Raw genomic sequence first — 18,129 nt, 5'->3', positions numbered from 1 at the left:
GTAGTTTGGAAATTTATTTTATCAATACCTTTGTAATTTTGAATTTGCTTTTATGATACACATTCCATTGTGATATTTCATTAACAAATGCATCATTCCCAGGTATTTATTAGGCTCCTCCTTTGGAAGAAATGTAGGTCAGGCTAATGGAATCACATCTTCTGAAACCCAAGCTACTGTGCTATTGCTTCTTTTACAGCTAAGTCCAGTATTGCTTCTATTATTGCTACAGTCAAATTTCTTTCCAGTACTTCATCAGTCCCTCTGCTGTAACTCCCCCAGCCAATGAAACTTAAGAGAAACTTAGATGGTATTCAATGAACTATTTTTAGGAACACTGGCACTTCCTTTGCTACTACAGAATCAGAGTAAGCCTGCATACTGTACAATAAATATGGTTTGTTTCCTAGATGAACTTATTTTGGCTATAGATTCACAGAAGGGAACCAATTCCAAAGTCAGTCTCAGAGCTGCTCCCTTGAATGAATTGATTCCATTTCTCAAAGGATAAGAGCCACTCTGCTGACTGGCCAGTGAAGAACTGTGCCAGAAACCGATGGTACAGCCATAGTCACAACCAGAGTTAGTCCACTTTTCTCATTGCTGCTACAATAACAACAGCTGAATGATAGTAAGAAATAAGAAATTTCTAAAAGCACTAACTACAAAACATGGTAACCTCATTTTGAAAAAGATCTAAACATTCCTTTCTCACATATCAAGGAGTCCCTTACAACAACAGACTTCAAAAACTATTCCCAAGATGTAATGATAGATCCTCCTAAAACACTAATATCCTATGGTTGTTGCGGTGAAATATGTTGTCCTCTTTTAGTTTTCTGATGGAATATTTCAATTAGTCCTCTTTGTCAAGGAATAATATCCTTAATTCTATACTTATCACTCTTTAAAATTTATGCAAAAGTCATCATACAGATTTTCTCAAAAACTGTCCAAACATTTCTTGCAAATTTTTTTTGGATATTCTTAGGAGTGATATCCTATCTTCTGAAAATTAAATCAATACCTGTATTAATTTTTCAAAAATTTTCAAGCAGTGTATGATAATGAAACATACAAAAGAAATCATATTTTCAACAGAAATAAGAAAACATTTTACTTTACATATATTGTATACATCTTGCATTTCGAAGACCCACCTGATATCGTTCCTGCAATTGAGCAAAGTCTCTCATCTTATCTTTGTCCAGTCTAGTTGGCACAGGCTTAATCTTTTCAGTTTGAAGCTTAATTATTTTAGCTAAAAGGCCAAACATAGTTTCTGGAATAATTTGAAGAACCTGCAAGAAATACAAATAAATTAGTGATTACATGAACCCTGCCAACATAAAAACAACACAAAATAAGATATTTTAAATGTAATATTTATTTTTCCTAACTATACAAATCTGAGATGGCGAATTGTCTTTAGTGTAGCTGGAGTGGCTATTGAGATCATTATCGAGGTAGCTAATGACAAGTGACAAGTGTGAGCGAGTAGCCCTACCCACACTCCAATAAAAAACTCATCACTTTTGACATTTAACTCAGGACTGAGAAGGGTGGTCGATGTGGGAAGTTTAACTTTAAAAGAATCAGGTTTATAAAGCTAGGAAAAATACATATTACTTTTAAAATTTCTTGTATGTTCTTATGCTCATACAAACCTCTTGCCTTTTAAGATAGGGAGTCTCGCTTATTGGATGGTTGAATGTCCCCTTAGAATATGTTATTTTCCTTAGTAAAATAAATTTTTGAATATACTTACCCGATGATCATATAGCTGTCATCTCTGCTGCCCGACAGAAAAACCTACGGGCGGAATACGCCAGCGATCGCTATACAGGTGGGGTGTACATCAACAGCGCCATCTGTCAAGTAGGTACTCAAGTACTCGATGTCAACAAAGAACCAATTTTCTCCTCTGTCCACTGGGTCTCTATTGGGGAGGATGGGTGGGTCCTTTAATTTATGATCATCGGGTAAGTATATTCAAAAATTTATTTTACTAAGGAAAATAACATTTTTCAATATTAAACTTACCCGATGATCATATAGCTGATTCACACCCAGGGGGGTGGGTAGAGACCAGCATTACATGTTGACATTATATGAGCTAAGTATTCCGTATTTCATTTTAGCAGTTATTCAAAATAACAAACATAAAATAAGTAAGTACCTGGTAAGGAAGTCGACTTGAACAATTACTCTGCCTTTTTAAGTACATCTTCCTTACTGAGCCTCGCGATCCTCATAGGATGCTGAGCGTCTCCTAGGAGCTGAAGTATGAAGGGTTGCAACCCATACTAAAGGTCCTCATCAAAACCTCTAATCTAGGCGCTTCTCAAGAAATGACTTTGACCACCCGCCAAATCAAGTAGGATGCGAAAGGCTTCTTAGCCTTCCGGACAACCCAAAACAATAATAACATTTCAAGAGACAGATTAAAAAGGTTATGGAATTAGGGAATTGTAGTGGTGGAGCCCTCACCACTACTGCACTCGTTGCTACGAATGGTCCCAGAGTGTAGCAGTTCTCGTAAAGAGACTGGACATTCTTAAGATAAAAGACGCAAACACTGATTTGCTTTTCCAATAGGTTGCGTCGAATATACTTTGCAGAGATCTATTTTGTTTAAAGGCCACGGAAGTTGCGACAGCTCTAACTTCGTGTGTCCTTACCTTCAGCCAAGCTTGGTCTTCCTCATTCAGATGGGAATGAGCTTCTCGTATTAACAGTCTGATAAAATAGGATAAAGAATTCACTGACAAAGGCAAAGATGGATTCTTAACTGAACACCATAAAGCTTCAGACGGGCCTCGTAAAGGTTTTTAAATAGAACTTAAGAGCTCTTACAGGACATAATACTCTTTCTAGTTCATTTCAAACCATGCGATAAGTTTGGAATATCGAACGATATTGGTCAAGGCCGAGAAGGCAGCTCGTGTTTGGCTAGAAAACCAAGTTGTAGAACATGTAGCTGTTTCGGATGAGAATCCGATGTTCTTGCTGAAGGCATGAATCTCACTGACTCTTTTAGCTGTGGTTAAGCATATCAGGAAAAGAGTCTTAAAGGTGAGATCTTTCAGGGAGGCTGATTGAAGCGGTTCGAACCTGTCTGACATAAGGAATCTTAGTACCACGTCTAAATTCCAACCAGGTGTAACCAAACGACGCTCCTTCGTGGTCTCAAAAGACTTAAGGAGGTCTTGTAGATCTTTATTGTTGGAAAGATCTAAGCCTCTGTGACGGAAGACTGATGCCAACATGCTTCTGTAACCCTTGATAGTGGGAGCTGAAAGAGATCGTTCTTTCCTCAGATATAAGAGAAAGTCAGCTATTTGAGTTACAGAGGTACTGGTCGAGGATACGGATACTGACTTGCACCAGTTTCGGAAGATTTCCCACTTCGATTGGTAGATTCTAAGGGTGGATGTTCTCCTTGCTCTAGCAAACGCTCTGGTTGCCTCCTTCGAAAAGCCTCTAGCTCTCGAGAGTCTTTCGATAATCTGAGGGCAGTCAGACGAAGAGCGTGGAGGCCTTGGTGTACCTTCTTTACGCGTGGCTGACGTAGAAGGTCCACCCTTAGGGGAAGTGTTCTGGGAACGTCTACTAGCCATCGAAGTACCTCGGTGAGTTATTCTCTCGCGGGCCAGAGGGAAGCAACTAGCGTCAACCTTGTCCCTTCGTGAGAGGCGAACTTCTGCAGTACCTTGTTGACAATCTTGAACGGAGGGAATGCATATAGATCTAGATGTGACCAATCTAGTAGAAAGGCATCTAGATGAACTACTGCTGGGTCCGGGATAGGTGAGCAAACTATTGGGAGCCTCTTGGTCATCGAGGTTGCGAAGAGATCTATGGTTGGCTGGCCCCAGGTGGCCCAAAGTCTCTTGCATACATCCTTGTGGAGGGTCCAATCTGTTGGAATTATTTGTCCCTTCCTACTGAGACAATCTGCTATGACATTCAAGTTGCCTTGGATGAACCTCGTTACTAGTGAAAAGTCTAGACCTGTTGACCAGGTGAGGAGGTTCCTTGCGATCTCGTACCATGTCAGAGAGTAGGTCCCTCCTTGCTTGGAGATGTACGTCAAAGCCGGGTGTTGTCCGAGTTCACCTCCACCACTTTGCCTTGAAGGAGAGACCTGAAGCTTTCCAGGTCAGACGTACTGCCAGTAGCTTCTTGCAGTTGAAATGCATTGTCCTTTGACTCGAGTTCCAAATCCCGAGCATTCCCTACCGCCTAATGTCGCACCCCAGCCTACGTCCGATGCGTCCGAGAAGAGAACGTGGTTGGGAGTCTGAACAGACAGGGGAAGACCCTTTCTAAGGTTGATAAAGTCCTTTCACCAAGTCAGACCAGACTTTAACTTTCCGGAAACCGGGATCGAGACCGCTTCTAGCGTCTTGTCCTTTTTCCAGTGAAAAGCTAGATGATACAGAAGAGGACGGAGGTGTAGTCTTCCAAGTGACACAAAAGAACCACGGATGACAGTGTCCTTACCAGACTCATCCACAGCCTGACAGGGCAGCGTTCCTTCTTCAGCATCTTCTGGATGGATAGCAGGGCTGGGGGTTGATCGTCTAGTTCAGCAACGTCCTCATCAGAGGGTTCCTTATCCGAAACTGATGAGGAAACGGCAACGGAGTGGGCAACGTCTGACTCGCTGAATCCGGTCGCACTGGTGGATGTGTGACGGAGCCGGACGCAATATCATGGTACTGCTGCACAGTCTGTGAACTGTCAACCATGGGAACGCGAGGAAGTACAGCGTCAACCCGAAACTGTCTAGACTGTCTGGGTTGTGCAGTCAACACCCTACCGGGTTGCTGAGGTTGACACACTGCGTCACAACAAGTCACCTCTGCTGGTTGTTGAACGTCTTCCTAGTGACACACCTCAACAACCACCTCCGAGCGTCGCTTAACGTCAACGTGCGACTGGCAACCCACACTGGGTCACATCGGTGGAGGACCACCTCAACTGGCGGACGCGAGAAGGATACCTCAGTGTCAACAGGGCGCACAACCAACCGGTAGGAAGGTTGTTGGGCAGAAGGTTCTTCTCCGTATAAAGTCCTCTATCAAGGACACAAGCTTGGACTGCATGTCTTGCAGCAAAGCCCATTAGGGTCTACGGGAGCAGGTGTGGCAACAGACGGGGTTAGCGACTGAAGCGGAACCATTTACCATCCCTGGAAGCCTTGTTATGCTTTAATTAAAGTCCATAGGAGGCTAAGCAGCTTAAGGCTCCTCTCCAAATGACAGAGTCCTCAAAGGAATATCAGTAGGAGGGAGAACAGCACTTTCTCATCTACAGGAACCTTGTCCGAGAAAAGCTAGGTTATCTCAGTGAGGGTCTCACTGGTGCATAAGCAGCAGACCAGAAGGCAACGTTATGTAACTGCTTGACAGTCTGTGAACTGTCAAAAACTGAACTGTCAACCACAACAGGTGCGTGAGGACATACAGCACTGGTGCATTAGCAGCAGACCAGAAGGCAACGTTATGTAACTGCCTGACAGTCTGTGAACTGTCAAAAAACTGAACTGTCAACCACAACAGGTGAGGACATACAGCACTGGTGCATTAGTAGCAGACCAGAAGGCAACGTCATGTAACTGCTTGACAGTCTGAGAGCTGGCAACAACCAAAGCGGAGTGGTGGTGCATGGTGGGGACTGCCGTGGGTTGCGGAGACTGACGCATCGCGTCAAAACACGGCAGCTTGACTCCACCTTCCCACTGCTGATGCGGTAGCTCACGCATGTCAACGGAGGGTGCCGCACGTCGGCTAACGTCAACATGCGTCTGGCAGGGTCGACTGCGCATCGGTGGTGGAGCTCTCCGCAGCCGGAGTGTGGGAGCAGGCAGCCTCAGCGTGAGCTGGGCGCACAACCGTGGCAGGATGTAGGCTAACGGGAGCAGTGTCAACCTTCTCCGCACGAAACTCCTGCATAACCGCAGCTAACTGAGTCTGCATAGACTGCAGTAAAGACCACTTAGGGTCTACAAAAGCGGCAACAGACGGAGCTACTGTCCGTTGTGACTGAGGGTCTAAAACAGCGGGTGCGGCAACAGACGGAGTTACTGCCTGTTGCGGTACCACCTTGCCTCTCTTGGGAGGTGTGCAGTCGTCGGATGACTGCAGCGAGTCCGAACTGACCCAGTGGCTACACCTGGGCCGTTGGACTTGCGCGGAAGGGACCGACTTGCACTTAAAAAGCTGCGAGATGTGGTCCATGGTTTCTTACGAGAAACCTCTTCCGCAGACGAGGAATAAATGGGCTCTCTCGTCTTTGTGTGGGTGGGGCGATCTTGGGTAGATACGCCCGAAACCACGGAGGGAAAACGTCTGTTCGTTGATCAAGGCCTGAGGAACCCATAAGTCGTTCGACATTACTTCTCCCCTGGGCTTGGGAGCTTGTAAGAGGTCCCGGACTAGGTGAACGACTGGCACGAACAGACGAACCCTCGGACGCAACACTGTAACACTTTGCGCATATCACTTTATCACTTTGATTTTCTGTTTTGCACTTATTTCACTGAAATCGAAACTTTTACTGATTTCTACCTGAAACACGCAATCCTATCCTTCATTAAAAGGTAGTAATTGCGAAAACAGTCGTATAATGCAACAGAAAACATATATAAAGATAAAGAATTCAGTGGCTGGGAAAGAGACTAAACACTAGATCAAATAAACTATGTTTACAATCTCTCACCGCACATAGCCTGGGAACAAGAATAAAACCCTAGAAACGTTTTACCTTCTTCCCCTACAGCGACTAGGGAGGAGAGTAAAAATGAGAACAACGTTACCCGCTTGAACGAAACGTTTATTCTCCTCTCTCTCCCTCCGTCTCTATCTCTCTCTCTCTTTCTCTCTTGATTTCGCACCTGAGAGAAGAGCCCAATTATATATCGTTAAAACATGTTATTAGCTAAAGGAAAAAAACTGAAAGGTTTTCCAAATAAAAGTTCCTTTAATTTAGAATTTAAACCATTTAAGCTAAGAAAGAATGAACGAAACGCCAGAATCGGTTTACTCTTACTGCAAAGTGAAACCGTGATACACTCTCTCTCTATCGTAACGATAGAGCGCATGTTGAACGTTCTGAACGTCAACAACTGCGTAGACTAAAAAACTAAACGTTAGTTCATCTTTGAAAACAATACGAGACTATCAAAGAAATTCTTTCATAAAACATTAAAATTTAAAAAGTATTAAATTCTTTAAAGGTTAAATACGATATAACGGGCTCAATGTTAATTAACTTCGGTTCCAAGTTAGGACCGCCTACTATCAGGAAAGGTCGCATATAAACAAACATAAAAATTTATTTTTTATATGTTTATAATAAATGGAAAGTTAATCGAAGAGGCCTATAAAGGCGGAGAGATATAAAATAAATAGATCTATAACGTGTTAAGCAAAATTACCAAAAACCTAAACACACTTCCGTCTAAGGGAAGGGTCGGCCATTTAAAAGTGAAAGAGAGTCCATACTCTCTTCGTCACCATAATTAAATCTATCCAAAACGAGTTCAAGTTTTGAAATGAAGATAAAACCCCTGCATAGCGAAAGCTCAAAACTGGAATAGTGTACTTCACCAAATCGTTGTGAAAACAAATCCAGTTAGTAACGGCGTATTTAGTAGGTCTTGCCAGTGGCACGACAGAGAGAAAATTGGTTCTTTGTTGACATCGAGTACTTGAGTACCTACTTGACAGATGGCGCTGTTGATGTACACCCCCACCTGTATAGCGATCGCTGACGTATTCCGCCCGTAGGTTTTTCTGTCGGGCAGCAGAGCTGACAGCTATATGATCATCGGGTAAGTTTAATATTGAAAAAAAACTGGTTAGATCTTTTTCTTCCCTGGAATATGCCAGTCTCCCTTGTACCATGCGAAAGAAAGGGAGAAGATTCAAGTAACCTCCTATCAGTCCATCATAGGGATGCGTAGGCTAATAGGGCCTGGCTAATACAAGACTTGATTATATACCTCATACTTGGTCAATGAAGGAATATTTTGAAGGGCATTCTGGATTTTCACTCTCTTATTCTTCAGTCTTAAGTAGGATAAAAATCCAACATCATGAGCTACAGTTCGAGCTGGTATTTCAACACCCCCCCTAAAAGTTGAAGTGTACAGCATACTCTTTGATTATTCATGAAGCCAGAAAGAGACTGTTCTCAGTACCTCTTTCTTGGTTGTGCCAGTACGAAGGAAGAATCATTGACACTGAAGCCTGAAATGTCGAGTCTTCTTTAGATAGCACGGCAAAGCCCTAAAGTGATACAAATCCACCTCCTCTTAATTAAACAACTAGGGCTTCAAGACGCAAGGTGATGGAGGTCATGAAACTGGGTCATCTGTCAACAGGTTTTGAGTTTGGTTACAAATTTGGGCACCAAATTAAGAGACCATATCCTCCTCTGGGATAAATATATGAGTTTGTACAGCTCACCAACTCTCTTTGCCAAAGCTACTGCTAGCAAAAACACAGTCTTGAGAGTTAGAATTCTTTCTGATGATCTTCCCAAATGTTCATAAAGGGTACACATAAGAGACTTGAGAACCAGGGTCCCGTCCCATTCCCCCGAGTTGAGCAAGACTGCTCAAAGGTCTTCACAATAATTCTAAACTCCTTCAAGGAGGAGAGGTTATGCTTTTCAGTTGGTAGGCAAGGCTCAAGGCTGCGCAGCAGTCTTCGACAGTTGCAACAAGGAGGAGCATCACAGTGAAGATCAAAGCATAAGTCTGTGATCAGTGCTAACAGATCAGGATATCACTTGGCTTGTGATCATTGTCGAGCAACCAGCTTCATCTGAGACTTAGCGTGATCAACACTCGTTTCATCAGCTGGGGAATCACACTGAATGAGGGAAAGATATAGCCTTTCCATGAAGAAACTGGCAGACAGGTCTATAGCATGAATTATCACCCTGATGTGTATCTGCTTTGTCAATTTGCAATAACGTATTGTGCCTTCTTGCTTGCTAACATATGCTATTGGAGCAATGTTATTGCTCATCAACACTACCAAGTACTTCCTCAAATGTTCTTGAAATCCTTGCAACTCCCAAAACATTGATGCAGATGCACTACTACTGCTGACCACACAACTGACACAACCAGGTTGCCCAAGTAAAAGCCCCACCCATCTTTCAACACATCTGAGAATAGTTGCATGTCAAGAGACCTCCTGAGAGAGGTTTCCTGCATGGAGCTACCAGGAGAGAATAGCCCGTTCCTAATGGAACAGATGAGAATGAAGGATCTCTGGAGGCTGACCGGTGGTGGCCTGTTGATAACGTCCTTGCCTGGTGATCGCCAGATTGGGGTTCGAGTCCTGCTCAAACTCGTTAGTTTCTTTAGTTGCTGCAACCTCACCATCCTTGTGAGCTAAGGATGAGGGATTTGGGGGAGCCTATAGGTCTCTCAACTGAGTCATCAGCAGCCATTGCCTGGTCTTCCTTGGTCCTAGCTTGGGTGGAGAGGGGGGCTTGGGTGGAGAGGGGGGCTTGGGTGGAGAGGGGGCTTGGGTGCTGATCATATGTATATAAGGTCAATTTCTAGAGCACTGTCATGCTTGATAGGGCAATGTCACTATCCCTTGCCTCTGCCATTCAAGAGCAGCCTTTAAACCTTTAAACTACTGATGGAATCTCTGGATGAGATTTCAATGGCTCCCCTGAGGAACAAGCTTTTACAACAAGGAAAGGCAGCCGATAAGCCTTGCTAATGTCGAGCTGGAAGTATCATTTGGACAGAATGGTCTGCTACTTCTCTCAGCTTGATGCTGCAATTATCTAATGAAAAGACTCTTGCTGCTATTTTATCTATCAGTATGCTCAGAAACTCCAACCTTTGCTTGAGCGTGAGGTCTGAACCAATTTATCACGATCCCTTGAATATGACAAAAGGTGTGAAGATTATCTTGATCCTGTAGCAACTGCCTCTCTGAAGGTTCTAGGATCAATCAATCCTCAGGGTACATAGAAAAACATACAGTATCCCATATGAGAGAGATCCAAGCTACAATATGCATGAACACATGAGTGAAAATCTAGAGAATAGTGCACAGTTTGAACACAGGGTCTTGAACTGCTACACCGCTTTGTTGAGGAAGAACTGAAGGTACTTACGAAAAGATTGATTAAGGGGTACATGGAAGAATGCATTCTTCAGATCCCTTGAAAACACAAAGTCTAATTCTCTGCTGGAGATCAGTACAGTACATGCTAATAAATTCCAAACCTGATTGTTGTACAAATTGGTGTAAGGAAAAAAGCGCGATGACTGGTCTCCATTCTGCAGTTGACTTCTTCACCAGGAAAAGTCGACTGTAGAAGCAGCCTCAAATGACTTTGAGCACAACCTTCTCCAACATCTATTCACCTCTGATCCTAGTCTTTCCAAGGAAAAACTCGCCGTAAGTGTACACACTGAGGGTTCAACATAAAGAGGTGCTGACGTAAAAGGCTCTGGTACGCAGAACCTCGCTGCCTTGAAGTGTGGGGGGAGGATATTGTTGGACAAACTGAAATAAAGAGAGTACTTATATCCAGAGATCTGAGCATCAATTTGATCTTGGGCCAACTAGTGAGATCCAACAACAGCTCCAGAGAAAGTTTCAACATTTGAGGGGCATCTGAGCACTGATCAACAACCTACCTGAAGCTGGCACCATGGTTGCCATGCCAAATTTGTTGTAATCACGAATGAGTAAAAGAACTTCCAAAATGGTACACTCCAAGTCTAGATTCTCTACTTCTGTTGGTACTGGCCAAAGTTCCTGTACTTACATGTTCTGGGAATCCTTAGCGTCTTCATAACTCGCAAGGGATGAAGGTTGGCAGTTCTCTACAAAAATATTAGTTTGGTCTCAATGACAGAATCACCCTTGTAATTAGGGGGCAATTAAGGAAAAGGCTGGTTGTTATTAGGAGAGAAAACACCTTATACTCTCCTAGTACTGTACTGGAGGAAGGGCTGTACCTATTAAGAATTCTGATTGGGCATAGGAATAGCTCTCTGTTTTGATAGTTCCTGCCACATTTCAAAGGGAAGAGATAGAGCAGGCTCCAATGAAATCATCTGGATGATACTGATGTTGGCTCTTTTTGATAAATCTGACTCTAAAATGAAATATCTGTGTTTCTCATGATCTAAAATCTTTCAATGATAAGATTCTGCAAAAGAAGTGGCCAAATTTTAACCATGCATATAGTACATATTTACAAGGTGAACTATAAAATTCAATGAGTCGCATTTTACGAACAATGCTTCTCCCATATAAAAAAAAAGGTGCACCACATTTTATGCATACTATACAAGATTGTGCTTACCTTCCTTATATAAGAAACTAATTCTCCAGAGTAATATGCTGATACTGATATTAGGTCTGGGCTACGTGCTTGATTAATACGAAGAAGAGGGAGATCCAAACCAGATGATAATTTCAGGAAGGTTGCCCGCATTTTGGCTACATGTGAAGGGTCTTTTTTAATGGCAGACTGTAGAAAAAGAATAAAAAATTTTAGTGTTTTCTTAGCCCTAACTACTGTATTGAATACTGTAGTACAATTATCCACTTGTGCTCTACATGCACAAATATTTCATCATAGATATTGCAAACAAAAAATTCATATAAACTATAAATATGTTGTACAAAATGAAACCAGTTAAAAATGACAAAACACCTAAAGGTCAATTTCTAAACATCATACAGTTCAATAAAACGATAAGTTGTTAACTCATGAGAGGGAAGATTTCATGTGAGGTCATTCATGACTCTATTATTTGTTTAATTCTATATCACCTCATCAGAATTTCACTCATACTAGAATACATCATATTTAGACTCCTCTTTTATCAATTTGGGTGGTTTGTTTTTTTAGTTAAAATAGAAAATAGAAAGTGCACTGAGTTTGCTAAGATAATATCTGGCCTATCAAATGAATTAAATTTTCATTTCTTTAACAAGGATGGATCAAAGTTTGACTGCTGGTTATCAGTATCAGTAAAGTTCTATACACAAATTTAAACATGGAAAAAATTGACAATAAAAAGGGAAAAAAGTTTTTGGATGAACTGGGATATGAAGTTAAGATTTGACAACAATAAGATGTTTGAAACAAGAATATTGGTAGGGATGGATACCCGAGATTAAAATATTTTTCAGTAAAATATTTATTTTATTGACTAAAGATTTGTCTTCTTACAATCTCATATATACAACACAATTTGCATTATTTAGCTCAATCTGCAATTACAGTATTAGACCAAAATATTGTACAGTAATAAGATTTTGGGGGTATGAAAATATGTTCCACTTGATGACTTGCTGATTAATATAATCAATATACAGTACAGTACTGGGATTTATAACCAAATGATTTCAAGTAATTTATTTAATTTTTGAGGCATCTAAATATGATAAGCAAGCAAAAGTAATGTTTATTTCGTAATGAAAAAAATATAACAAAAACAATAACTTACTTGCATTATCGTTGTATATTCATCAACCAATATCCATGCATAACTAAAGTCTGATATCAATGAAAGGGTAACAAGGTTATCCTCTGTTACTCCTGCAACTTTAACCAGGATTTGAAGGCAAGTGACTACTTCTTCAACTGCTTGTACAACTCCAGCGCTTGATTCCAAACCATGGAATTCTGTGAATAAAAAGTTACCAGGAATATCTCAGCATAACCGAAATAAAATTTTTAAAAAGTTTTCCTAGGATAAGGCCAACATTGCAGATTACAGTACTGTATATTCCTAATAACAAAATCTACTTTTGATAGGCACTAAAGGATACATTTATCCGTGGCTGCTAAACTGGAAATTTTTTTTAAACAATGCTCCATCACATCCCCACTCAGTAGAGTAGGATTATGTAAAGTTGCATTTCAAGTAAAGGGAATGTAGACCCAATAGCAAAAATGTTCCTCCCATTCTATTCTCTTTTCTATTTTTTTTTCTTTTCAGTTATTCATACATTTTTACTGTCCATTTCTGCCTATGTTTATTCCTTATACCTTTATTACCTTCCTTATTATCTATTATCCTTATTCCTTACCATCCTTATTCCCTTTCCTATTCCTCATTCCCTTTTATTTAGTATTTTCCACTTTATTCTGCCAGTACCAATTTCATTTAATGTAGTTTTTGTATAAAAATGAATTTTCAGCAAATTTTCAGCATAAAATTTTATTACCTTCTTTCCCTACCTTTTACTAAATATGTAAAAACCAGTTTCATGATCTAACACACATTATCGCCATTGCAGTTTTAACAAGTTCCTCATTTCACCTACAGACTGAGTTGCTGAGGTACAAAGAAAATTAGGTATTTTGTTAAAGAAATTATTCTCTATAACAAACTTCCTTCTTCATTAATCAAAAAATTTGCAATTAAAAAGATAGAAAGCTATGTAAAAATATCATAGCACTAGAACATGAAATACTGTACCTTCATTATCAGACAATTGTGTATGGGTGACCTTCTGCCTGAATTAAGTACCTCCATCCAGAGGAAAGGAAACCCCTACAAAGCTAGACGAATTACACTACACGATTTTATCATCTCCTTGATCGGAAAAGTGCGATTAATACTAACAAGGGGGGGGGGGCCTCTGCTTACAGCTATCCCCTCACAAAAGTACACTATACATTGGCTTCAAAGGTTTGTATCCTCAAAGGAACCAAATTTCCTTCACCACTTGTTTACTTTTTGGTGTGCTTCTGCTGTTATAAGCACTAGTGCTAAAAAAAAAAAAAACTCACCACAAGCAAAAGTAAGAAAAGATCCAATAGTCAAATGAGAGCAGCGCAACAATACTTTTGTATTGGTTACGGCCAAAGATAAAAGTAGCTATTTTGTTATTCTATGACAGGCGTGTGGATGGGGCTTCCTCCTCGCATCATCTATCATTAACTACCTTGGTAAAGATTCAATGGTCGTTCCAGCTCTGCTGAAGACATATTCATATTTTAAATGGACGAAAGATTTATAGGCTACACAGGTAGGAACAAATCCATAAGATAACAGTCGACATATACCTTTGACTTCTTTTAGTGCTTGTATCAGCTGAATAATCTTTCTGCCAGCAATGCCAGGTTCTTCCAAGTCAAGTCCCATTATTTGTTCCCCTGTGTCCTTGAACCATTTGTTCAAACGATCATTCTTAGCAACTCTTGCAAGAGGTCGGCTACCTGCAAATACCTCTGCTAGTTCCAGCACATGGTCATTAGCTTCCTTTCTGTACGACTCCCACCTCGATGTCTGTGGATAATGAAATAATTCAATATTCAAGCAGAAATTCTAGACTTTTTGCAGCATACTACAAAATGTAGTTGTAGAGTATTTAATAAGTACAGTGCAGTATCTAATAACTGTGTATGACGCTTTCCATATACTGTGCTTACTTTATTATCGTTGAAAGAACATAGAGAAGACTACCTTGCCAAAATATATATACCAAGCAGTCACAGGGTACATTAAGAAATCGGTGTAGAAAAATTAGTTATTATATGTTATGTCTTGCTTTGATACTCAAACATATTATGGACACTTCACTGAATTATTAAACTGCTGTCAGAGTTCCACCAATCGATACACTGAATCTAAGATAAGTAATTTTTCCAACTACAAAAAAATAGAAGCAATTTATATATCATTTGATTAGCTTATACTATAAGACCAGAAAACCTCCGAAGATTTTTTTAAACTTAGCAGGATATATATGTTGCATTAATAGGAAACTCTTCTAGTCCATAATATTACACTTGCTACTGATACTCATAATTATTTTCAGGTTTTGAAAATCAATCAATTATGAATGCTCCTCTATTTACCAATCTCAACCTAACAGCTACATTATGATGATTCTTTTTTTTAATATGTGCAGAGTACAATTTAGCAAAGGCTAGAAATGAGATAACTGAGAAACCTTAGGCAACATATTAAATTTGGTTACTTATTTCAAGTTATATCCTTGAAAATGATATTTAGCCAGCCCTACAGGAGTCATGGCAGTCAAATCAGTGATCTGGATAAACTTTTTATCAAAAATAACAATAAAGCTTTTCATAAGACCAGGGGGTACTATACATTATTTATATTCTGAAAAAAAGTAACATGTTACTTATTTGTAATTTATACTTTCTATAGCTATAAAAACCTGAGTCCTTTAAAATAGGGAGAAGTCTTCAGTGGCACTAGAACAACCCTTGAATCATTAAAAAAGATAATTGGTTGCCAATAGTTAGTGAGGGGGGAGGGGAAGGCAAAACCACCTGCTGTCACAGAATAGCCCCCATGTGTTCTTGTGCCTATGAGTTGGGAAACGGAATAAATTTAACTTGAAGGACTCAAGTTTGCATAGTTAGGACAAATACAAATCGCTTACAAAATTTGCTATTTGTTCCTATGAGTATAAAAATCAACGGGCCTTTAAAATATAGAGACACTCTTTGGTAGGAGGATGTTCCTTAGAATTAAACTGAAATGTTCTTTTCTTTCCTGGACAGCTCATCCTTCCTGCTTCCATATAGAAGTGAGGAAGGTGACTTCAACAACCTCAAAACAGCTAATCACAGGGAGGTTGGAGCTGCTAGGGCTAATACTAAGGTTGAAGCTTCTAGGGCTACTACTAAGACACTAAAAACCCACTTAACTAACAGGAAAATGTGTTGGCCAAGTCAAACCAGATACATCAAGAGAGATTTATAGTTAGAAATCTGCCCACTCTTCATTTTTCCAGAATTATGAAGGACTTGCTTCTTGATAGACAGATGTAGTCTGCATGAAAGGTGCTCCATTGTGAAACTCACCAGCAAAAAATTTCTGATGGCCACTAAACCCTGTGAGGAAGCTAGGATTGCTACATCTAAGTAAAAACCTTGGCACTCAATTAAAAAAGCTCCAATGGTTGTGGGCAACATCCACAGTGGCACCTTCAGACATAACTTCAGCTCCAATAATGGCAACAGGTAAAATGGAAAGCTACTGACAGGGCTATGCTTATGAGTTCTTACTTAAGATGATGAGAGATACTAACTGACCAAAGTCACATCTGAAAGAATACACCCTTGTCAAGCTAGATAGAATAGTGTCAAATTCTCCTTAAGTAGCAATGCAGTGTCTTGAGATGACACCAGGCAACTTCGTGTCAACTTACACTGAGATACAGGATTTTGAATGTCCCGAACTCATGTTTGAGACAGACTGGTACTGGGTCTTTGTCACACAACCTATGAAATGAAGAAGGCAAAAGCACCAAAATTCCTAAAATATTTGAAGACATAATGATCCTTTCACTTTCGTCTCTTGCCGATGCAGAGAAGAGGGAACGATGCCTAAGAATCCCCCCTCGGGTTAGCAGTACGTAGTTATGCTATTCACCTGAGGATATGGATCATCCCACGCAGGGAACCAAGTCTCAATAAAATACTAGTAGTGTACTAGTTATCAAAACCCATTTTCTGAGTGTGTGGCTAATTCATTGTCTGCACAAATTAATTCTTATCTCCTTGATATGCTACTGTACACTCACAAAAGATCTCAATGGGTATAGTGTAAATCCAAATGATTTCACAGAACTTGGACCAATTGCCGCGGAGGAAAGATCAAGAAAAACCCTAGAATATAAATATGTTATTTTCATTAGTAAAATAAATTTTTGAATATACTTACCCGATAATCATGTAGCTGTCAACTCCGTTGCCCGACAGAATTCTACGGACGGGATACGCCAGCGATCGCTATACAAGAGGGGGGTGTACTCACCAGCGCCACCTGTGGCCAGGTACTGCAGTACTTCTTGTTGACACCACCTCAATTTTTCCTCGGTCCACTGGTTCTCTATGGGGAGGAAGGGTGGGTCAATTAAATCATGATTATCGGGTAAGTATATTCAAAAATTTATTTTACTAATGAAAATAACATTTTTCAATATTAATCTTACCCGATAATCATGTAGCTGATTCACACCCAGGGAGGTGGGTGAAAACCAGTGTACATGTATATCAAGAAGCTAAGTATCCCGTATTTCATATTATCAGTTATTCAAAATAACAATGAAATTATAAGTACCTGGTAAGGAAGTCGACTTGAACCATTACTCTGCCTTTAATAAGTTCGTCTTCCTTACTGAGCGCAGCGTTCCTCTTAGGAGGCTGAACAACTCTAAGGTGCTGAAGTATAAAGGGCTGCAACCCATACTAAAGGACCTCTACACAACCTCTAACCTAGGCGCTTCTCAAGAACGAATTGACCACCCGCCAAATCAACTAGGATGCGGAAGGCTTCTTAGCCTACCGTAACAACCCAAAAACAACAATAAAAGCATTCAAGAGAAAGGTTAAAAAAAGGTTATGGGATTAAGGGAATGTAGTGGCTGAGCCCTCACCTACTACTGCACTCGCTGCTACGAATGGTCCCAGGGTGTAGCAGTTCTCGTAAAGAGACTGGACATCTTTGAGATAAAATGATGCAAACACTGACTTGCTCCTCCAATAGGTTGCATCCATAATACTCTGCAGAGAACGGTTCTGTTTGAAGGCCATCGAAGTAGCTACAGCTCTCACTTCGTGGGTCCTTACCTTCAGCAAAGCAAGGTCTTCATCCTTCATGTGAGAATGAGCTTCTCTAATCAGAAGCCTTATGTAATACGAAACTGCGTTTTTGGACATAGGCATCGAAGGTTTCTTGATGGCACACCATAAGGCTTCTGATTGTCCTCGTATAGGTTTTGACCTTTTAAGATAATACTTTAGAGCTCTGACAGGGCAAAGAACTCTCTCTAGCTCGTTACCCACCATGTTGGAGAGGCTAGGAATTTCGAACGATCTAGGCCAAGAACGTGAAGGAAGTTCATTTTTTGCCAAAAACCCGAGCTGTAAGGAACATGTTGCTGTTTCGGATGTGAATCCTATGTTCCTGCTGAAGGCGTGAACCTCACTAACTCTTTTGGCTGTTGCAAGGCAGACGAGGAAAAGAGTTTTGAGAGTAAGGTCTTTGAAAGAGGCTGACTGGAGAGGTTCAAATCTAGAAGACATCAGGAACCTTAAGACTACGTCTAGATTCCAGCCTGGAGTGGACAAGCG

The 18,129-nt window shown here is 40.6% G+C and overlaps 1 protein-coding gene across 1 annotated transcript in view; it reads right to left on the bottom strand.

Annotated features, from left to right (window-relative positions):
• Strump (WASH complex subunit strump) overlaps positions 1 to 18,129 on the bottom strand; it is a 191,819-nt gene that overhangs the window by 62,293 nt on the left and 111,397 nt on the right. Inside the window, exons 10-13 of the mRNA XM_068372566.1 lie at positions 14,083 to 14,305; positions 12,515 to 12,693; positions 11,362 to 11,529; positions 1,161 to 1,301 (exon numbers count right to left, since the gene is read on the bottom strand). Of these exons, the coding sequence (XP_068228667.1) occupies positions 1,161 to 1,301; positions 11,362 to 11,529; positions 12,515 to 12,693; positions 14,083 to 14,305 (711 nt within the window). The remainder of the gene's footprint in view (positions 1 to 1,160; positions 1,302 to 11,361; positions 11,530 to 12,514; positions 12,694 to 14,082; positions 14,306 to 18,129) is intronic.

Source organism: Palaemon carinicauda, chromosome 4 (assembly GCF_036898095.1).
Source record: "Palaemon carinicauda isolate YSFRI2023 chromosome 4, ASM3689809v2, whole genome shotgun sequence".
In the NCBI taxonomy this organism is placed as follows: Eukaryota; Metazoa; Arthropoda; class Malacostraca; order Decapoda; family Palaemonidae; genus Palaemon; species Palaemon carinicauda.
This window is presented reverse-complemented; position numbering and strand designations above follow the sequence as displayed.